At 40.4% G+C, this 24,282-nt stretch overlaps 1 protein-coding gene across 2 annotated transcripts in view; it reads right to left on the minus strand.

Moving 5' to 3' along the window:
* The window catches only part of UBE2D1 (ubiquitin conjugating enzyme E2 D1), a 76,408-nt gene that overhangs the window by 27,296 nt on the left and 24,830 nt on the right, over positions 1-24,282 (minus strand). For both annotated transcript variants that reach the window (XM_029609773.1, XM_029609774.1), the window contains exons 2-3: positions 7,277-7,340; positions 7,157-7,188 (exon numbers count right to left, since the gene is read on the minus strand). In XM_029609773.1, the coding sequence (XP_029465633.1) occupies positions 7,157-7,188; positions 7,277-7,340 (96 nt within the window). The remainder of the gene's footprint in view (positions 1-7,156; positions 7,189-7,276; positions 7,341-24,282) is intronic.

Raw genomic sequence — 24,282 nt, forward strand, 5'->3', positions numbered from 1 at the left:
TGAGGCAGCCAAAAAGGTATGCTCTGGGTTCATAAGAACATGCCATGCTGGCTCAGACCAAGGGTCCATCAAGCCCAGCATCCTGTTTCCAACAGTGGCCAATCCAGGCCATAAGAACCTGGCAAGTACCCAAAAACTAAGTCTATTCCATGTTACTGTTGCTAGTAATAGCAGTGGCTATTTTCTAAGTCAACTTAATTAATAGCAGGTAACTGACTTCTCGTCCAAGAACTTATCCAATCCTTTTTTAAAACACAGCTATACTAACTGCACTAACCACATCCTCTGGCAACAAATTCTGGAGTTTAATTGTGCATTGAGTGAAAAAGAACTCCCTCAGATTAGTTTTAAATGTGCCATATGCTAACATCATGGAGTGCCCCCTAGTCTATTATCTGAAAGAGTAAATAACCAATTCACATCTACCCGTTCTAAACTCTCATGGTTTTAAACACCTCTATCATATCCCCCCTCAGCCGTCTCTTCTCCAAACTGCTATTCAAAGGGTACGGTTAACTAATTTTTGGACAAACTAAGGGAAGGACAGGTCTTTGATTGGCACCTTGTATAAAGTTTTTGGAGGCTGCAGCAGATTTAAAAAAAAAAAAAAAAAAAAAAAAAAAAAGAACTTCCTCTTCTGGTTGTGACCAACCATTTTGAACAATGACAAGAGAAGCAGTGGTTGTGCTCTATAGCAATGGCTCCCAAACCTATCCTGAGGGACCCCCAGCTAGTCAGGTTTTCAGGATATCCACAATTAATATGTATGAGATAGATCTGCATGCAAATATATATTTGTGGTGATATTGAAAGCCTTAAGGATTCCCCTGAAGAAGAAAGAATGCTTTTGAAAGATAGCCCATGTTTTTTGTTTTGGGTTTTTTTTTCCAGTTTATCACCACATGTACTACTGCAGATAAGGTTGGCAATATTGGCTTTAAGAAAAATAAGCTTAAAAAAACAAACTTAAAACTTGCATGTATAAGGGACTATGATACAGTGAGTAACTTTTTCACAAATTTAAGTATCGGTGGTACAAATATATGAGCAATTTTCGTTTCATGCAAAGTAATGTTGGTTTGCAGGTACTGCGATAAGTCCGGCATATCAAGCATGTCTTGACAAAGGGGCAAATTACCTGATGCATCAAAAGAAGCTGAGAAGCTCTATGCTGGGACCCCAAGTGATGATATAGGGCATAAACATCCTCTTTAGCTCTCTAGAAGTTGCTGTCAAAGGTTCCAAACTGGTGTTTTGGAGACTGATCTGACCGACTGTGCTTGGGAGGCAGGGCTCATTTCCAGACATGACAGTTTTGGTTGATACAAAAGCTCTAGCACTTCCTGGCTCCAAGCTATGTATTTAAGAGATGTGAAATCTACTCCAAACAAAGCATGACACTTTAGCTCTGTACTCAAGCACTGAGAGCCTTAGACTCTGCTTAAGCAGGCAAAGACATTTCTTGACCTCTGGGCCTATCCTCAGACTAAGAGAGCCAGAGTGTTAAAGAGCCTTCTTTGCACAGTCTGGCCACATGATATCAAAGCCCTAGACTGTAGCTCACCCTCAAGGAAGGCTAGGGGCCCACTTTTCAGAGCCTTTGCTGCTATAGGTGACATCTTCATGCAGATGTCACAGCCAGAGAGGTAATAGCCTTGTCCTAAACAATTATAACAAACCTTGTGAAAGGAATAACACACATAAAAACTAAAGTAAAACAAAACAAAAACACACACAACCCACTTTAGGCACCAATGAAAAATATTTTCTTTACTTTTTCACTCTATTGTGCTTTTTCTGTATTGTTTTGTCTTTTTTTTTTAGCCTCAGTTCCTTTTCTTCTCTTCAACCAGTTCAAATCAAACTGGGGATTCTGGCACCATGAGCCTTCATATCTGCCTAGAGACTTTTACCTTGTATTAGTAAATTCTCTCTCCCACTTATTACCAAAACAGTTCTGAAGCTAGCAGTAATGCACCAGGAATCTTTCTAGAACCCTATATCATGGGCTATAAATTCAGCTACCAGGTATCAACCTTAATGATCAAGTCTCCCCTCTTCCTTCCCCCCCAAGGGTCTATAAATTCTACCGTCATAGTTACAGCCAATCCAGGGATTAAAACTGGGCCCTTCTGTATGACAGTGCACAGCACTGCCACCGAGCCACCAACACTGTCCTTGAGGCAAGGTTTTATATTTTGCTACTTTTCCTTTATTGTTTGGCTTTTCTGAATTTTAGAAACCAGGTGCCAAATTTAGATGCCCAGGTGACCCAACTACCAAGATTTTTCCAGCCCTACTCATGATGGTAATGGACATCCTGTTTGCAACCGAGCCTCAACTTGGAAGCCATTGACCTTCTTGGATACAGTGAGGAAAATTAACAAGGCAAAAATCTAAATAAGTTGTCCTCTTTACAGAGAGAGACACAATGTGAAGAGATGAAAAAAATTCAGCCAGCCTGTTGGTGTGGGCACACTGAAGAGAAAAGGCTGGTTCAGTGAATGATGAAGAAAAAAAGGAAAAAAACTCTAGATATGCCAAACCCAACTAGGGTTTTAGTAAAGAGTCTCAAGAAGAGAGAGAGTTTCTTGAATTTTGTGGGGCCCGCAGAAGGAAAACATGTCTAAACTGGGCAGACAGGAGCATGGGAATTATTGTATATGGGCAGAGGAAGGCTTTTGCCCTTTCCAGAAAACTCTGGAAATCTGACCATTTGGCATGGAGAAAAGTCCTACATGTGGGTCATATGACCAAAACTACTAATCTTCAAAGAATTAAGCATGACAATTTCATTTCTCAGCAGCTGTGGAAGGGTGTCATTTGATAGTGTCTTTAGGACTATTTAACACTTTTTATATACCGACATTCATGAAAAAAGATCATATCGTATCGGTTTACAGGGAACAAAGTATTATAAACATAACCTTAACTAGTGGAAGCTTAAAAGTTACAATAAAACGGGTATGGAACTGGGGAGGAGGAGCATAGAGGGGACACATAACAAACTAATTACAACAAAGAGGAAGTAAGTGCTAGAGGGTCATGATCTGATCTAGATGTGGCTGTTGCTAGCCCTGGTTAGGGCAGGCTTGTTTGAACAGCCACGTCTTAAGATTTTTTTTTTTGAAAGTCTGTAGGCAGGGTTCCTGTCTAAGATCTGGAGGTATGGCATTATGAATGGTTTTATGGATGATGGTGAGAGATTTGTGAAGAATTCTGTAGCTTATAGGGAGCCAATGCAAATCTGAGGATAGGCGTAATATGATCTCTCCTATTGATGTTTGTCAGGATTCTCGCAGCTGCATTTTGGAGCATCTGGAGAGGTTTGGTGGTGGAAGTTGGGAGACCTAGAAGAATAGTGTTGCAGTAGTCAATCTTAGAGAACAGAACGGTCTGGAGGACAGTTCTGAAGTCTTGGAAGTGCAGTAGTGGCTTAAGTCTTTTCAGTACCTGTAACTTATAGAAGCAATCTTTTGTCGTGTGATTGATGAACTTCAAGCTCAGCTGGCTGTCTATTATAACTCCCAGATCTCTTGCATGTGTGATTAGTGTTAGTGAATGATTGTTCTTAGGGGTCACAGTCTGGAGAAATAAGGAGTTCCGTCTTGGCAGGGTTCAGTATCAGGTTGAGGTCGGTGAAGAGGAGATTTATTGCTTGTAGACAGTTGTCACAACACTTAAGTGATTTTGTAATGATTTCAGATATAGGGATCAGGATTTGAACAGTCTGCAAATATGTAGTATTTGAGCTTTAAACTCGTGAGCAAATGGCAGAGGGGAAGGAGGTAGATATTGAAGAGAGTGGGTGATAGGGAGGAGCCCTGGGGAACTCCAAGAGTAGAATTGATTCGTGGAGACTCTTTATTATTCACTTTGACTTTGTAGCCTCTGTTGCTGAGAAAGGAGTTGACCCATCTGAGGGCCATTCCTGTTATCCCTATGTCCGATAGACGATTTAGTAGGATTGTGTGGTTTACTGTGTCGAACGCTGCAGAGATATCGAGAAGAACTAGCAGGAAGGAATGCCCTTTATCTAAGCCCATGCTGAGGTGGTCAGTGAGGGTTTCTGTGCTTCGTGATTTACGGAAGCCGTATTGTGAAGCGTGGAGAATGTTATGTTATTCCAGATACTCTGATAGTTGTCTGTTGACTACTTTCTCCATAATCTTGGCGATGATAGGCAGGTTGGATATAGGATGGAAATTGTTGGGGTCACCAGTGTCCAGGTTAGGTTTGAGTATGGGCTTGAGCATAGCCAATTTTAGAGCACCTGGGTAGATACCTTGTGAGAGTGAACAGCTGATAATCTCAGTCAGATAACTGGCAATAGGTTCCAGAAGAAGTAATTTAGCTGGGATCTGGTCAAACGGATGTGTGGAGGGCTTCATTCTCTTTAGAGTAGTTTCGATTTCCAAAATGGAAGTGGGTTAAAAAAATTCCAATGAGGTTTTGGCGATTGGGAGTGGGGATGAGAGCTTGGATGCCGGACTAGAGCTAGGTGGAAGACGTGTTAGTAGGTTGGAGATTTTATTCTGGAAGGATGCAATATTTAATGCTAATATCTAGGATTTGATATTTAATGCTTAAATATTTGATATTTAATGCTAATATCTAGGATTTGAAATCTGGGCTTTGTCCACGCCTACAAGTAACAGTCGCTGGTCACAAGCATCCTAGATTTGATCACCATAAGAACATAAGAAAATGCCATACTGGGTCAGACCAAGGGTCCATCAAGCCCAGCATCCTGTTTCCAACAGTGGCCAATCCAGGCCATAAGAACCTGGCAAGTACCCAAAAACTAAGTCTATTCCATGTAACCATTGCTAATGGCAGTGGCTATTCTCTAAGTGAACTTAATAGCAGGTAATGGACTTCTCCTCCAAGAACTTATCCAATCCTTTTTTAAACACAGCTATATTAACTGCACTAACCACATCCTCCGGCAACAAATTCCAGATTCTAATTGTGCGTTGAGTAAAAAAGAACTTTCTCCGATTAGTTTTAAATGTGCCCCCTAGTCTTTCTACTATCCGAAAGAGTAAATAACCGATTCACATCTACCCGTTCTAGACCTCTCATGATTTTAAACACCTCTATCATATCCCCCCTCAGTCGTCTCTTCTCCAAGCTGAAAAGTCCTAACCTCTTTAGTCTTTCCTCATAGGAGAGTTGTTCCATTCCCCTTATCATTTTGGTAGCCCTTCTCTGTACCTTCTCCATCGCAATTATATCTTTTTTGAGATGCGGCGACCAGAATTGTACACAGTATTCAAGGTGCGGTCTCACCATGGAGCGATACAGAGGCATTATGACATTTTCCATTTTATTCACCATTCCCTTTCTAATAATTCCCAACATTGTTTGCTTTTTTGACTGCCGCAGCACACTGTACCGACGATTTCAATGTGTTATCCACTATGACACCTAGATCTCTTTCTTGGGTTGTAGCACCTAATATGGAACCCAACATTGTGTAATTATAGCATGGGTTATTTTTCCCTATATGCATCACCTTTAGTTATGTTCTAAATATGAAACCCTTTACAACTCATCCTGACAAAATCAGAGGAAAGTGGTACAAAGGTCAATGCTCTCTTAATCATGTCATATGTATATGGAAAAAATATAAAAAATGGAGTGGACATTGAGGTTTTTACTTCTTAAACAGTCTTTATGAGAAAGAGCAAAGAAAAAAAGGGTAAAGTACTTTACCATGCAGAATAGATCACTAATTTAGTTGAACATTACGTGTCTATTACACATGCCTATAGTTAGTACTTATGTAGTGGAAAAAAAAATAAATCAGCAAATAGTGCAGAAACAAATGCAATAAGGTACACCAATTAGTGTGTCATATAATGGAGCAAAGAATTGCTGTTATGATAGTCCATTTGGATACAAAGAATTAAGGGTCAATACTCCAGTTGTAGACGACAGATTATATTTAGGTTAGTCCAATAAAAAGGGTACCGCCTGCAACCTAAAATGTTGACCCTTAATTCCTCATATAATGGACAAATTGATTCATATACAATGAGCAAAACAAAAACAATAAGTTTCCAAAATTAGACTGAAAAATAACCTTGCACATATTCCAAAGTGCACCTTATATGTTTTGATCTGATCCCAAAAATACAACCTATTTCATGGGAATCTCTTCTTTCCCTAAATAAGGCATGCTTAATCTTCAATTACCAGTGCTAGTTCAATAAGAAATCCATTCTCCACAGTTTGCAAGTTAAATTTTCCAGCTTATTCTAAAATGACCATTCTTGCAGAATAGGTTTTAGGAAAAATGTCATGCTGAAGCAATAACCTGGGCCAAACTGAAAATGAGTTACAGGTCCATGGAAGTACAGCAGGCCTTGACACCTTAAAAACCTCAGCAGGTCTAGGCCTCTGCTCCATTACAAATCTGACAAACTGAAAGAAAAAGTGACTTCAAAAAACCAGGCAACACCACAAATCAGTCTGCCACCATTTGCTGGCTAATATTTACAGTAGATTAATTTGCAAAGAGCAGCGATCAAATTTCTTATTAAACTGCCCCTTAGGACTAAGATCGAAGCACCCCTCACAAAAGAAAAAAAAATTTCTTCTGTTTGAAGTTGACATGTATCAAAGTTTTGTCAGGTGTTTTTTCTATGGGATTGTTTTCTATATTGTTTTTCAGGGAATTGGATTCAGACAGTAAACCGAGAGCCCTGACTTTTACGGTTTGGGAAACCGATAAGCATGGCGGTGACCTGCACGGTACAGCAGATACTACCATAAGCTTGCTGGGCAGACTGGATGGACCATTTGGTTCCTTTCTGCCATCATTTGTTTCTAGATTTATTTTTAATTTGATTTCTCATTAGCTACATGTTTATCTATGCCACATAATTTTTGGAGAAAGCTGTTTGATAATAGTGGTATATTCTGCACCACAATGTTTATTCTGCTCCTGTGTCTCATGAAGGCTGCTTGATAAGACTCCTTTACTCAGATATATCGTTGAATGATAGGAAGGCCCTCTCCTCATTTTCTTTTCCCACATGTGCATAACAAAATAAAGACAGAGCATTGATTTGAATCCTCTTAGTTTTTAAAATTTAGTTTAGTGATCCTTTTCTCGTTAGAGAACAATTTTGTTACAGTAAATACTTACAGGTCCCATAATAGTTGCTTGCCAGTGGAACACTAAGAGAGACAAAAAGGATTAGTCATAGTCAGATCAATTGCAAATTCTGAAAGATTTCTAACCAGCAGCAGTGAAAGAAAGACTTACAATCATCCCCCACAGGTCCTGCAGAACACTGAGCAGGTGGGTCACGCTGCAAATCATTCAGCTCCTGAAAGAGAGGCGGGGAAAACAAAAAGGAACCAAAAGAGTCACATACTCATTTTAAGGGAAACATTACTAATCACATTTGCAAATCAGATTCTAAGCATAAGGAAACTGTATAAATGAGATATAGAATACGCAATTCAACTGCATCACTTTTCAGTATACCAGGTGTTGCATAACATTTGCCTCCCCCCTAGTGTCCCATTGGATTATCACACCAATAGCTTTTGTACCATTTTGAAGGCCATTCAATTTTGAATTTAACAGTACCTTACACATTATTTTAATTTATTATTTATGGCTAGAATGTGAGAGTGAAAAACAGCATCAGATTAACCATATTAAGTGTATTGCATTTTGTGAGGCGCATGATGCTGGATTGCTGAAAGATTAGGTCAAAGCAAAAGCTGGGTTCAGAGGGCATGGGGCAAGACTGACGAGTGTTTTATTGAATTTGGAGACGATTGACTGTTTTTCTTGAGACTATTTTAGCAAACAAAAAAAAAAAAAAAAAACACAAACCTGAAAATTCCAGCAACAGGCAGAAAAAAAGAAGCTGTTACCCTGCTCATTTTAAATCTATTTTGCAAGCTGTGGGCACACTATTAATTATATGTTTAAGTCCTTTTTGAATGCTGATTTAAAAAGGTATATTACGTGTTTCTATCAGATTTTTGGTTGCAGCAAAGGTTATGCAACACCTGGTATATTGAACATGCAGGCTGAAAGATGACCCACAAAAATGAAGCATGATTTACCCTCTTATTAATGTTATACATTCTGCAAATGTCCACTTAGAGTAAGGGTAACAAAATAGTCCCGAACAAACTGAGAAATACTGAAGAGCAGAGCTTCCTGCAGGGGTACATGTACTGGTTGTGACATCAGATTGAAATCTGACTCAGCCTCCAACTGCTATCAGGAGCACACTATACCCATTGGTCCTGAGTCTATCTGCTACACGCTAGGAAATATTCTAATATCGAGCATAAAAAGGTCCCATGTCCCACTGTTTAAGGACCACTCATTTCCCAGCTGTTTGACACGTACGTTTGTGAAACGTTTAATACTGAGCAAGAATTCCATTAGTCAGAGTATTTTACGCATACAGCCCCTGAAGCAGCCCCCTATAAGGGGTAAAACTCTGCCAGAGTTGGGCAATTATTGTGCAACTTGTCTCCATTACAATAAAGCGATTTCAAGGACTCTTTCTCTGCACCTCTTATGACTTCAGCTGGGGCTATAAGGGAGGTGTTGCCCTAGGCAGCTGCCAGACCAATAGGATAAATATAACCCCCTCCCCCACACACACAACACATTTTGATATATGAGTAGGGTCTTCAAGGCCACTCCCTGGGTGAAAGAGAAGTGAAAATGTAGCCAGCAAAAGCATGGCCACTACCTGTGCTCCCAAGCAGGTCTTTGATTACTCTAGCAGGACTCAAGGAAAGGAAATCAGGTAAGAAATTATACCTTCCTTTTCTTCCTGCTAGACTAGTCCTTACATGGAGTTACCCACACTGCACCTCACTAGAAGGGAGGAAGATAGCATGTGCTTTGGCTTGCATGTCCAGTATATAATATCTTGCATGCAAGGATGACCAAGTGGCTGTTTTACAGATCTCTGTGGAGGCCGAGTATGCTTCTGCCCTTGAGTACACACTACGTGCTGCCAGAACTTGCCTGCTTGTGAGCAGGTAAAGCAAAGTTTTGTTTCCTTAATCCATCTAGTTAGTGTGGCCTCGGAGGCTACTGAACAGTACAAACAGCTAGTTTGTTTGGTTTTTTTTCTAAAAGGGTTTGTTCACCTTTAGGTACTTCAGGAGTATGTGACATTTCTAGCAGATATAAGATAGTCTTCTCCCCCCAAAAAAAGTCACCACTTCTGAAAGCTGGGAGGGAGGAGACAGACCGATTAAGTGAAATGAGAAGACTTCGGGCAAAAAGGACAGCACTGATCAAAAAGTGAGTCTTAAAAAAAAACCACCAAGTAATGGTCCCTACATGAGAGATCCTGTAGCTCAGAGATGCATCTAAGCAGAGCATATAGCTACCAAAAAGGCACTTTTTTTTTTTTGTTTTTTTTTTTTTTTTTTTTTTTTTAAGACAAATCCTTTAGGGACACCCACTTTGCTGGTTTGAAGGGAGACTTCACTAAAGCCCTTAGGACCATGTTAAGGTCCCACTGAGGGACTCCTGGTCTAAATGGGGGCCTAATATCTTTATCCCCTTTAGAAAATTCACTAGATATGGGTATACTGATACCTGGATGCCTTTAATTCAGCCCCTAGAGCAGGATATGGATGCTAATTGTACTTTCAGTGAATTAAGAGCTAATCCTTAGTCCAGGTCTCTTTGTAGGAAGTCCAGTATTTGCAAGATGTCAGACTTCCAAGGGGAAATTCTGCAGAAACCTTCAAACATTCTCCAGATCCTTATTCAGGCACAGTAGAGGTCTTGTGTGCCTTTAGCACAGCTATTACTGCTAGAGAGAGTTACCTTCTATCCTGCAGGAAAACCCTTTCAAAAGCCAGGCTGTAAGGGAAGGGAGATTGGTCTACCATTGAATTGGGCCTTACCAGAGCAGACCATGCTCCCTGGGAAAATGTAGAAGAGTTCCGACCAGCAACTTTAGTAGGTTCATATACTGAGCTGAATTTCCTCATGTATAATACCCACCAACTTTGCTTTGGAAAGCCTGGTGCATTACCAATCAAAAATCTGAGGAAACCCCCCCCATAGGGAGGGTCCTGCCAGGTACCTAGTGGAGTCTGATCCAAAACCCTCTACTGGGCCTATCATTTTGATACAGGGGCCTGACTGGGAGCTCCGAAGAGTCTGCTTACACTTGTCTGCAGCTGCAGGAGGCAAAGGTGTGGGACCACTCCCTCTCCTGGGTTCCCCCAGTTACCACTTCTGAGAAATGCTGCTACTGGATGCCTGCTGCAGCTATGTTGCCTGCCATGGCAAAGTTCTCTGCAGGCCTCTTCTCTCAGTAGCTTTTTTTTTTTTTTGTGCAAGTTCTCTCACATGGCATCTAGAACAGTCAGAAGAGTGCCTAAGGTCCACAAGGGACTTCAGACCCCTAAACATTTTTTCAATTAGGGTCAGGTCCTAAGGAGTGGGGGTTTTCCTAGGGGAATCCTCAGTCACTCTGGAGTAGGGATTCACACCTAGGTGCCTGTAACTGGAGGGGGGAACCGTATGGGAGGCAGCTACACTAAGACGCAACCCATAAGATTGTTGCCCCAGGAGCTCAGCAGGCCTGACTGGGAGCTCTGAAGAGTCTGCTTACACTTGTCTACAGCTGTAGGAGGCAAAGTTGTGGGACCACTCCCTCTTTGAGACCAAGAGTGAAGTCATGAAGGAGGTGTCCCCTCTAATTAGGGGAACAGGGAAATCCAAAAAAAGAGTATGGGCTGGTCTAGCAGGAAGAAAAGGAAATATGTGATTATATGTAAAGTAAAATTACTTAGTCAAAGCATGTTGTAAGACCAGTTCTACAAACCCTAGGAACATATGAGCCCTATTTCAGAAGATGGCTTACAGTATAACTAACATCACCTGAATTCCTTTTTTCCCCTAGCACTAAAACTACAGGGAGAAAATAAAAGGCACCAATAGCAGCTAGAAATATGGAACAAGTAAAGGAACATTATGAAAAACAGCAACTTGTCTTCTGATTTAGAATGTTTAAAAACCTCTTTATAAGTATCATGCCATTTTACAAGCTCCTTAGCTGAAAGATGTAGTCGGATACTCGCCAGACTCCCTCTGAAGATAGAACACCTGGCCACCCAGGAGAAACCTATATGCCCTGCCCAAGCAAAACCAGCTCGTCCTGTTATTCCAATCTGCCTATTCACAGAAAAAGAAATTTAATTTCATATATATAAAAACAAGCTTGGACAGATGATCGTGCTATCATCCCCCCTACTCTTTCCTCCATCTTCCTTTCTACTTTCCCTCACTATCTTTTGCTCCTTCCACATCCTTCTCCAATTCCCCCTCACACAAGTTCAATTTCCTCCATCTCATCTTCCCCTACCTCCCTACCCCCGCTGTGGATTCACTTCCTTCATTCTACTCCAAGAAATTGAGAAGAACTTGAAGGGAAGGGCACAGTACTGTGGGCAGAGGAGTGGCAGGCCAGCAGAGCAGAGCTGCTCCTCTTCCCCCTACATTCCCTTTGCAATCAGAATAGTATAAAAAACAGAAGGAATAATGAGACACCACAGAGCTTAAGATGTGCTTATTGTGTCCTCACACTGCCAGTCTGTTGTCATCACCACAGATTTAAACTGCAGAGAGGAAGGTCAGCCTTTAAAATGTAGAAATGTTTGACGCAACTTGCCAAGAGGATGTCCTATATTCTGAGGTGATGTTATTGGCAACCCTACTTCCCCTGACCCCACCCTCATCCTCCAAGGGAGTTGCATCACTTCCTGTGTGCTGCTGACTCAGCCCTTAGCCTTGCTGTTCTGAACTTTGAAAGCAGGACCCCAGAGAACTCAGTAGTGCAAGCCCCAACTGCAACAGAACAGCAAACAGATACCAGCAAGTTCTTCCACACAAAACTGCACCAGAAAAGCAACTTTTCTGTAGTCTGAGTTGATTGTGTTTCTAGAAACCCAGAAAAAGATCAGCTCCTAGTCACCATGCCAAGTCTTACTCTTTGATTTTTATATTGCACTACATTGAATATTTTATATGGATATCAGAAGTTCATCGTGGCAAAGGCTGGTCACACATTTATAATGTTGTCATTGCAATACTGAAAGGGACATTTTAAAATGACAGTTAAGTGCCATTAATATGAATGCTGTAGACTAAGAGAAATAGTTACCTATATACCACCTTTTTAATAGTTATAAAAACAATATAACTATCTGTTCAACCTATGTACACTATTGTTTTTTAAAAAATTTCCAATTAAAAAAAATGGCACACAATCTTCAACTAGTTTTACTGACAATTTTCCCAGGAACTGCATAAACTATTATCTTAGGAGGGTCATTAATCCTCAAATATAATATTCTAAATTAAATGAACAATAAACCTTTGAAAGTCTTTCCAGCTCATCCTCTCTAGCCTATTTTTATAATGCAAAGTGGATCCCAATCCAGTCCTCAAGCTAGAATTGACTCTCACCAATAAGCACAATAGACATTCATGATACCTTTGGCACAAAACCAAGATTGCATGTTTTCATTACTCTGAAGAGTAGATACATTTGAGGATGTCAAGGACTGGATTTGGGAACTACTCTCTTAACTAGAAATCTTTGTTTTAAAGAACAGGAATTTCTTACAGAACACATGCCCACATTTTATGTGCATAATATGCAATTTTTTTTCTTTCAGTTCTTGATAGGAGACAAGAGGGGCAGAGACTCAGGAACAAGATTAGAAAATATTTCTGTGTGGATATGATGGAATAGTTTTCTGCTGGAAGTTGTGAAGACATAAAAAGCAATAGAATTCAAGAATGCAAGCGATAAACAGAGGATCTTTACTTACAAAGGGGGGGAGGGGTCAACAAACTAGATAATCCTGGATTCTCTGCATGGAGGATTATTCTGTCAGATAACAGAACTCATATACAGGAGGGGGCAACACTGGACTTGGTGCTTACCAATAGGGACAGTTTCTCTGATGTTGAAATTCATGATCACTATTAGAGCACAAGAGATGAAGGTTCATTCAGAGGTAGGGGTCCTAGATTTCAGGAACACTAATTTTGTTAAAATGGAGTGCCTCAAGGAGTCGTTAGCTGGTTGGGAAAATCTAGGGGGAAGTAGAACACAGGTGGGCAAAGCTAAAAAGATATAAGGTCAACTAATTTTTGGTAGGCCACTATGATTTTCTAAATAAGTAGCTGAAAATGTAATGGAGAAAAAAGTTTAGCATTTATAAAATTATAAGAGATCACAGAAAGTGGAAGACAAGCAACAATATCTGGAAAAGCTAAGGGAAGCTAGGAAAGTAGTCAGGAATGCAAAAAATTCAAATGAAAGAAAAAATAGCAAATATGGTAAAATGGAGGAAGGGGGACAAGAATATAAGATAGGAAGTGCAAAAATTGCATTGTGAGACTCAGATGAAGAAGAGGAATATGTAGAAACTGAGGAAAAAGCAAAATCACTTAAATGTTTCTATTCAATATTCACTGTGGAAGGGCCTAGAGCAGGACCACATAAACAAAAACAAATACAAATAAGATTAGAAGCGGAGGTCATGAGACATGTGAGGAATAGCAACTGTACCCAAGATACTCTAGGTCCCTGCTTCGTTTTTAAAATAAAGTTTGCTATAAGGATCAAAAAAATTGGGATCACAACTGTAAAGAACCTGCCACGTCGTTATTTTGCCGGTGACAATATCAGCAAAATGGCGATGAAAAGAAAGGGAAAGATCGCAGATGGAATGATAGCAATTGCATTAAGTAACTCACCCTCATCTGAGATGCAAGATCCGATGGTAAAACATTGGGCTGTAGCAGTAGCATCAATTTTGGAGGACAAGTTTGAAAAGATTTACCTCAATTTGATGAGATCCATTCCTTTGTCTCAGATGAAAGCAACAGAGTCCAGGAGGTAGAGACACGAGTCTCAAGAGCAGAGGATTGGGTGGCCTCTCTGGAAGCAGAAGTGTTGGCCCTTAGAACATGGGGCTAAACTCAAAGATCTTTAGAATAGATCAGAAGAAGCAATCTTCGATTTATAGGACTTCCAGAGTCAATAATGGACAATGAGCTAGCAGCCATTTTAGAATGGTGGTCACCACGTGCTTTGCTGCTGAGCACCCAACATGGCGATATTCACATTAAGCAAGCACATTGATTAGGAGCAAAGAAGCCTCATAACAAACCATGGCTGGTGATAGCTAAAATTTTTAAACTTTGCCCAAAAAGCAGACATTGCTAAAGTATACCAAAAACACCAAGATCTACAATATGAAGGTGAAGGGATTCTCATCTTTCAAGATTTTTTGGCAGCAGTGGCAGCCTAACGCAAGGCTTTTGCCCTGATTTATACCAAAGTTAGTGGAGAATCAAAATAGTTTTTCCACCTCTGTTTCCAGCAAAGCTGCGCGTGTTCTATGAGAATAAAGTCTCTTACTTCACCATGGTAGACAAGGCACAATCCTTGATGGACCCTTGGTCTGACCCAGCGTGGCAATTTCTTATGTTTTCTTTAGTCAGTGAAGCAGACGATGGGTACAAGCACAACGATTAGGTAAAGAAAGCAGATCTTTCCAAGCAAGGGACATTTCAAACTAAAAAACTGACAGCACTGAACTTTATTTAAAAGGCAAATTGTTCTTGTGACCTACAAAATTGAGTTTGAAGAATGTGAGTCTGAAGTTAAGCTGTTATGATCTACTGTTGCTCTATAGAACCAACAGGAAATGGCTGCAGCAATTTCAGAGTCTGAATCTGTTTGTGGTTTTCAAGATGGACCTAAACTCAGTGATGTCTTTGTGTTGAAAGGAAGTAACAACAATTTTCATAACAAATTTTAGGAGAGCAAAAGCTACGAACATTTGAACTAATTATTTCATTACTGTACCCTAGAGGTTAATCAATTCGGAGGAATAGACAGCTTTAAACGATTATCTTTGCCCAGTTTAGGCTACTCCATTAATTTTGGTCAAAGTGAAATGAAATTATGGCTTTTCAGTTTAGAAGTGGGGGCCCTCTCTCACATTTAATGACCACCACCACTTCTTGGAAAGGGATTTTGTCATATGCTGTTGGGATGGGGAGAGACAAATGTTGATGAGGTTTTGGGGTTTAAAGAAGTTTCTCTCTTTACTGTTTTAAATCCATCCTTCACAGAGGAAATTCATTTTTGTAGGTATGTAAGTAAATACTCTCATTTCTGTTGTTGTGCTGCAGGTATAAGGGCGGGCCAGACCTAGGCTGTGGGGTTTGGGAAGCAGCTGTCTTTAAGATTGCCATGATTATCAATTTCCAGAATTTAAATGAACACTACAGGTATACAATGTTACTTGGAACATGGCAGGCATCGGGTCTGTCACTAAGTTACAAATTTCTTCAGGCTTCAGAGAGTGAAGGCAGACATAGCAATGCTACAAGAAATGCACCTCACAAAGGATGAGCACCAGAAGCTAAAGCAATGGGTGGGGGAAGTTTGTGCAAAATAATCAGGCTTCAGTAAAGCAGGAGTGGGGAAGAGAGAAGAGAGTACTGTTTCATATAATTAAACTTATAGCAGATTTAGAGGGCAGGTATGTAATAGAGGCAGGTACATTATACAGACGTTATATTGTTTTGTGTAATCTTTATGCCCAAATGTCTACAATCAGTTTCTTTACTAAAATTAATATATTAATTAAATTTGATCAAACAATGATGTTAACTGAAGGGGGGGGGGGGGGCACGTGGACTTCAATTGCTTACACAACCCAATTCTGGACAAAAACGACAGAGGGTGAAACGGAACCAGAGGAAGCTTTTGGGAGTTCCCTATCTATGTAGCCATCTAGATTTAGTGGATGCGTGGCGGGTGTTGCATCCTTTATCCTGCGAGTATACCCACATTTGAAGAGCACACAATACATGCTCATGCCTTGACTTTTGCTGCTAAATGTTCTGATTTTTCTCAAGTGAGTAGCTCAGAAATCTTTGAAGTAACTTTATCTGAACATTCCATGATATGTGTGGAGATGGGCAGCTTTCCTCCTCCTGATTCTTAGATGATAGAAATTTCCAAAATACTTATATATAAAAAAAAAAAAACCCGACTATTTTATATTTATTAATTTTAGAATTATCAGAAGGAATATACCTTACAGTAAAAAGATGAATGTTATACAATCCACAAAAGAATCAATACAAAGAAACCCAAATATAAATTAAATAATTATATACCATTCATCAACTAAGGTAATAGTTGGGGGGGGGGGGGGGGGGAGAGAAAATATAGGAGAAACTAGTAAAATAAAGAAACTGACTTAACATGACTCGAGCAGTGAAGATCAAAAGATCACTATCTAGACCCTAATTATTCCCAAAAGGAAGGAGATAAATTCTTCAGTTTCAGAAGTGCTTTAAGTTGTTCAGGCAGAAAAAAAAAAAAGAAAAAACCCCCCAATCACTACAATATCTAATAACACATTTTACAGAGATATCTGAGAACACAAAAACACCCTAAGGGGTAGATTTTAAGACCTACACACGCGTGTCCATGTGCGCAAACTACCCGGCGCACACACATGGATGTGAAATTTTATAACATGCATTCGCCGGTGCACACGTTATAAAAATCGGGGGTCTGCGCACACGGGTGCACATTAGTGCAACTTGCGCGTGCCAACACCCGCAGCCTTCCCCTGTTCCGATTTCAGAGCAGCCTGGGAGGGACCTTCCCAACCCCCTAAACTAACCTCTCTTCCCCTAACCTACCCACCCCTTAGCCCTAACCTAGACACACACCCCCACCCCCATAACCTTAGTCTTACCTTTTGTACCTGCCTCGTAGGAATGTACGTGAGTGGCCGGGCCTTTTTAAAATAGGCCTGGCGCGCACAAGGCGGTTTACGCGTGTAGGGCTTTTAAAATCCGGGTCTAAGGAAATAGCTTGAGACCTAACAGCAAGAAAATCTCTCGTTCCCTCGTGTAGAGCAAGCAAAGTCAGGAAAAATATGAATTGTTTGTCCATGAAATAAGGAAGAAATATTTCTGAAATATCTTTTCATTATCTCACTCACGTCCTGTTCGGAAATAAAACAAACAAGTAATGAGGAGTTCAAGCTCATCACTGGAAGTTTCAAGGAATCAGTCAGATTTTCAAAGCCATTAGATAAACATTCAGCCTGGGACTACTGAGGATTCCTTTTGTTGTTAACTAAAAGTATAAAGTACATCTTATTTATAAAGGGAACTTTTTCAGAGTCAAACTGAAGATTATCAAGGAAATACTCTCAGGGTCTGATAGAGATTCTCACCCACCACCTAGGAGAAATTCAAGAAACACAAGTTTATATGCCTTATATGATTTTTCAGGTACTCAAGCCTAAGAGATTATTTTGATCCTTAACCACTGAAGCATTAAAGATCTAAATATTCCCAACAGTTTCAGTTGTAGAGATTTTAGTTTGCATTTCAGAAAGCAGAGTATCATAATTGTTCTCCAGAGCGTCCACCTTGTTAGCATGGTGGTCAGTTTTTGTGTTACAGTCTCACATAGAACAGCCAAAACCTATCATCAAGTCCCAGATCGCGTCTAGGGTAACCACCGCTGGTTTTGATGGAAAGAGGGGAGGCTCGCGAAGCAGCCCAGAAGGCACAGAACCTGGAACACCAGAAAGCTCCCGTTTGTGTGGAGGAATAAACGGTATCTAAATTCAAGAAAGCATGGGATAAATACAGGGTATCTCCAAGGGAGTGATGGAAATTGTAAGGCCTAGTTAAACTGGATGGGCCATATGGTCTGCCATCATGTTTCTACAGTCCTTGTTTACTTGCCATGTTCTTCATTTCTATGACTAATGATCAAACCCTTACAATTTTAACCATACACTAAGCTTTATATTAAATTAGCAACTGCCAATATCAGAGTTCTGTAAGTCCATTTGCCCAAATTGATTTTTTCAACTGGAAAACAGTGTCTTTGGTCCTGACCTGATCCAGAGGGGAGAAAAGCAGAGAGAAGTGAAAGGGTTGAAGGAAGGAATACATATGTGGAAGAGGAAATTGAAAGGGCATCACAATATATCCTGCCTCTGCTCCCACTCCAAAACGTTTTTTTTGAGGTGGAGAGAAAAAGGGAAGAAGAGTACCTTTTGTGCCCAGAAGAGGTTTTCAAAACCTTGGCCATTATAAATTTCAAGAGCCCAAAATAAATAGATTTTAAAAACCTAAATCCACCCTTAACAGTTATGCTAGCAAATGGGTAGAATATAAATGGCTGTAAAACACACACACACCTACAATAGTAATAACTTTCCAGTACAGCAAGTTTGCTTACCATAAACCGATAAATGGGCCATGACACATTGAGTCCCCTCAAAAATGTCCTCCCATCCATTGCTAGTCATGTTATTCTGCAAAAGTCTAGATACTGTATATAGTTTATTTATACTCGTTATGCTGTAATATCCACTCGCATTTTTACACTCACTGTTCTAAATCTTGTTCTAAATATTTAGTTCCCTGTAAAGCCCTTAATGCTACATTCATGTTCAATGTAAACCAATGTGCTGTTCCCAATGAACATCGGTATATAAAAAAAAAAAAAGTGTTAAATAAACTGAGGGCCGCAAAGCACTTATTGAGTAAGCAACCTGGACTCTTCACAGTAGTCCACTTTCAATGATAAACTACCTCTTATCCAAATTTACTGTCAGTTTGAGAGAATGTCTAGACAGATGACCATACTGCAGTTTTACAGATGTGTTCAAGAGGTACTTATAGCAATTGGACAACAGAAGAGACCATACCTCTCACTTGAGCTTTGACAAGAGACTGATTGGTAAGCCTGGTCCAGTTTGACAATGCATATTTTGTGACAGTTACTCCAAGTCAGTCAGGGTCATATGAAATCAAGAGCTGCAAAGTTTGACTGACGTGGCCAGAGCTCTTTTGCAATCTAATGTATGAAAGGCCTTATCTTCATGTGCAAAGAAGGTAGGTAATTCAATGGACTGACTGATTTGGAAAGGAGAGACCACTTTTGGAAGAAATTTCAGGAAAGTGCATAGCACCACTATTGTGGGAGAATTGCATATATGGTGGATAATGGATGACAGCTTGGAATTCTGACTTTTCTAGCAGAGGTCACTGCTACAAGGAAAACTATTTTCCATGTCAAAAACCTTGAGGTTCAAAAGAGGTAGTTTCTTCAGTTTAGAAAAAGGACAATAAAACTGAAGTTTTTGCACCAGAGTTTTCACATGCCACAAACCTTTCATAAATCTCAATACCAGTGAATGAATAGAGGAGACTGGTTTATTATCCACCAAAAAACATAAGCTGCTGTGACACAGATGTACTCCTTCAGAAGATATAGCGAGGCCAGAGTCAGAAAGAGAGGGCCAAGTGCATTAGCAGAAGTTTGGCTGACACCAGATGGAATATATCTTTTCCAGTTGAAGGCATAGCTTTTCCTAATTGAGGGTTTCCTTGCCAAACCACTGTCTTCAATGTCTCTAGGCAAAGAGAATTTATTGAGCATGCAACATCCAAGCCATCAGGTTGAGGGACGGAAGATTCAGATGATAAAGCATTCAGTCAACTGGTCCCAGATGTATTGGAGGACTGCTGGAAAGTTGTATAAGATATGCAACCCACATTTGTCTGGACTGCACAGGAGCTATGAAGATCAGGCGAGTAGTTTTGTAGCAGCTTTTGTACTGTCCTTGTGATCAATGGTATCAGCAGAAAGACGTACATGAGGCTTGTTGCCCAATCGATTAGAAAAAGCATCCTGAGCTAACCCGAGATTGCTGGGTGAAAACTGAGCAAAATTTGAGCTTTCTATTTTGCTCCAACACGAATAGGCTACCTAATGGCAGATCCCATATGTCAAACAGTTTGTCAACTGCTGATTGTTTCAGAGACCACTCGTGTGGATGAAACACTCTTCTGAAACAAACCAGCATATTAGAGATACTTAGAAGCTAGCAGACTGGTAGAGCGGTTTGATTCCTGATTGCCCACTGCCAAATCTCCTGCTTCCTGGTAAAGAATCCACAACCCTGTGCCTGTTTGACATAAAAATATTACAACTTTGTTTGAATCAAGTTATTCTTTCCTTGAAGAAAATGTGTGAATGTCAGTGTGTATCTGATTGCTCTTGGATCCAAGTAGATTGATCAGAAACTGGCTTTTCCTTTGAGATACTAAGTGTCCTGGGTCCTAAAAGGAACATGGAGTAGAAGAGAACACAGTGGAGCTCCATCCTAAAGAACATAGGATTTTAGCCACCAACACAATTCCCATATCATCTCTGGAGACCTGTACAGTTGTGGACAGTAGTTGAATTAGTTAACTAACCCCCATTGACTGGCAATGGATATGAAGATTGATTAATAGAGTCACATGAATGGCCACCACCATATGCCCTAAAACAAAAAGATTATCTGGCTGTTGAGCACCGAGAGGATAGCTTGTAAATGAGCGATCTCATGATGCTTGCTTGATCTGATGGTAGAAGCGCTCTCTCTCCTGTAGTGAATCTATGCTCCAATGAATTTTATCCTAAGAGTTGGTACTACATTTCAATTCTCAAAGTTTACCCGAATCCTCAAATCCTGAAGGAGAGAGAAGTCTTGTACAGGGACAGCAACACTTTTTCCTGAGAAGTTGGGGGCTGCTGGGTAGAGTATGCAGAGAAGCATTCAGTTGAAATCTTTTGCTCAGTGTACAGCAGCAGTCAAGAAAGCAAACAGAAAGCTGATAATTATTAGGAAAGGAAGAAAATAAAACAGAATATCATAATGCCTCTCTCTCTCATTATGGTGAAACCTCATCTTGAATACTGGTCACCACATCTCAAAAAGATATAGCAGAATTAGAAAAGGTACAGAAAAGGGTGACCAAAGTAATAAAGGGGATGGAATGATTCCCCTTCGAGGAAAGACTAAAGAGGTTAGGGCTGTTCAGCTTCGAGATGAGATGGCTGAGTGGAGATATGATAGAGGTCTATAAAATAAAATGAGTGGAGTGGAACAAGTAAACATGAATCAATTGTTTACGCTTTCAAAAAGTACAAAGACTAGGGGGACATACAATGAAGTTAATAAATTGTATATTTAAAACTAAGAAAATTTTTTTTTTTTTACTCATACATTTAAAGCTCTGGCATTTGCTGCCAGAAGATGTGGTGAAAGAATGTAGCTGCATTTAAACAAAGGTTTGGATAAAGTTCCTTGAGGAAAGTCCATAAGCCATTATTAAGATGGAATTACAGAAATCCATTGCTTATCCCTTGATTAAGCAGCATGGAATCTACCCACCCTTTGGGATCCTGCCAGGTATTTATGACCTAGATTGGTCACAGTTGGAAACAGGATGCTAGGTTTGGACGGACCTTTGGTCTGACCCAGTATGGCATGTTCTTATGTTATGACTAGCCAGTTGTCCAGAAGTGGGAAAACCTGAACCCCTGGGGAGTTAGGTGTGTTACAACCACTGCACGGCATTTGAAGATTCTCAGAGCTGCCAACAGTACTTTGTATTGATAATGGCAACAAGCCACCTGGAAATGAAGGTAGTACCAGTGGAAGGGATGGGGTGTGAACATATGCATCTTTCAGATCAAGTATACATTTCCATGCTCAATTCTGGATATAGGGGAGAACCGTGCTGAGGGAATTCATTTTTAATTTCTCTCAGAATAGATATTTGTTCAGGAATCTTAATACCAGAATGGGCCTCAACCCCCCCCCCAATTTCTTACAGATGAAGAAATATCAGGAATAGAAGCTGTCTTCTCCAGCTCCATCTCACATTGTTGAAGAAGAGAATGCATTTCCAGATGAAGCTGTGCCAGGCGACACTGATCTGGATTGAGAGTTGAGCAATATGGAATGGACAGTAGCCAGGAGAAATGCAAATATCCTTGGTTATCTGGCACCACGAATCGAAGGCAGCCTAGATTCTGCCCCCCCCCCACCCCCACCCCACCCGGACAGAGAACTTTTGAGCGTTCTGAGGGATCAAAAACCAGACCCAAGCTTAGGCTGGGCCTATTGTCGTTTAGGTTGACTGTACTCCTGCCACTGAGGCCTTGAAGTGGTTGCTGCTGTTGAGCTGGAAAAGGCAGGAGGCAGTACGTTGAAAAGGACGAAAATGGGAGTCTGAAAGTAAGGCCTCTTATAAGAACAAAAAGGAACATCTTGAAGAAGGCTGCTCAAGAGCCAGTAAGACTGAACCGCCACATTTCATTCTTTTGAGAGATTGAGTTTTGCCAAAAAAAAAAAAATATGTTCTCCCAGACAAGGAAGGTCTACCAACATGCCATGCACTGAGCTCCAATAGAGGCTGACGAGATACATGAGACAGAATCAAACAACTCAAGCAGAACTTGGACGATGTCTTATGTATTCCTCCAGATCCAACAGGTGCTGTGGTAATAAGAATTGCTATCCGCAGGTTGTACAAAAGGCTTTAGTTTAATGCAGTCATGTTTGTACATTATAAAACTGGTGAGTAGAGATGGAGTTCTGAAATACTTTCATCTTTCTAAAATTGTCTAGCAAGAAGGTGAATTTGAATATACTTAAGAACATAAGAACATAAGAAAATGCCATACTGGGTCAGACCAAGGGTCCATCAAGCCCAGCATCCTGTTTCCAACAGTGGCCAATCCAGGCCATAAGAACCTGGCAAGTACCCAAAAACTAAGTCTATTCCATGTAACCATTGCTAATGGCAGTGGCTATTCTCTAAGTGAACTTAATAGCAGGTAATGGTGTCTTTCTTACTGTGTCTTTCGCCTTTTTCAGTGCAGACAAAATAGACCAATGAGGTAGTTTGAGAACTCTGATCCTTGGTGGACTTCTAAACTATACTTCAAATAGTTTTTTTTGACAGTAGATATGTCAGAAATAGGAGTTTCCCATATTCTCACCTGTAGCAAATTCAGAATGTCGTGAACCGGAAGAGCTGCTAGTTCTTATGGCCATGTCCAGTATTTGAAGGAGACCAAAGACTTCTCACTGGAGTCTTTATCCTTATATACATTGATGCTTAAAACTTTCTGAAAAAATTGGAAATATGTTAAGTATGTAAGAGCCTCCACAGGCAATGTATGGTCAGAAGGAATACCTGTAGAACCTTCTTCTGAACCCAATGGTGTAGGCTCTCTAATTCAGGACCCCAATGATGAAGGCAGTGACCTGGAAGGAAGAAGCAGGGAAATGCTCTGGTCTACTACCTCAGACTGTCTTGACTCTGCTGCAATTGAGTGGGATGATGAAGATCCTTGTAGCAAGGGTTCGGATGTGTTCACTCAGATAGGTGAAACTGGTACTCTGGTCTAAAGGAATTGTAATAAAGGTAGAGAAAAGAGGCTGAATAGTTCTTTCAGTCTCTCTAGTCAAAGAGGGAGAGAAATTATTCACCATATCTGCAATCTGGTTGAGTGACCGACATGTCCTCTGACCTTATGTAGGAGGAGTAACATTTTTTCATAGACAAGAATGTGTTCCTATTCCACAATAGGAAGGTGAGTAGTACTATGGAACATGCTGGGTCCATTGTCTCCAGATGAAATCCCTCTGCTAGTAACCATGAAGGAGTGAGGGCTCTTATAATTAGAGGGGACAGACACAACAAATCTTCTGCACCTAATCTAGAGTGGCCAGTACACAGCTGTGTAGGCAATGCAGCCTGATGACTATGCACTAAATGCAAAGGTATAGGAGCCTTGTGCATTGATGAAGTCAAGTTTTGGGAGACTGCCAAAGAAAGTTTGTCTGAATGCTTTGAAGGGCCTCCCCTTGAGCTGTGTCAATGAAGCCGGCATGGAGCCAGGATGTTTCTCTGATGCATGCATCAGCTGCATTGGGATGATTAGCCTGGAAGAAGGCACGAAGCCCTGAGTTCTTGCACTGTGTATCGACAGATCAGTTTTTTTTACACATCAAAAATGCCTCAAATGAGGCAGGACTGCTAAAATCATATAAGGATTGGAGCTTGCCACAAGGACAGGGATTAGCAAGGATTAACAATATGATCAGAATTCCTAAACATGAACTGTTAAATTGTATGTGGAGTTATTTTCTAGGAGAATCACAAGCCACCACAAGTCACATACATATGTACATTTGGAAGGAAAATTCATACTGCCTCACGACCACCCAGCAATTTCTCTCAGATACCAAATTCTTTAGTCTGAACAACATGTAAAAGCAAAGACAAGTTACCGTAAGTTTTTAGTGCTCAAGCTAAGCTCTTCCTCAAGTCTACCAAAAACA

This window comes from Rhinatrema bivittatum, chromosome 7 (assembly GCF_901001135.1).
Source record: "Rhinatrema bivittatum chromosome 7, aRhiBiv1.1, whole genome shotgun sequence".
NCBI classification, from domain to species: domain Eukaryota; kingdom Metazoa; phylum Chordata; class Amphibia; order Gymnophiona; family Rhinatrematidae; genus Rhinatrema; species Rhinatrema bivittatum.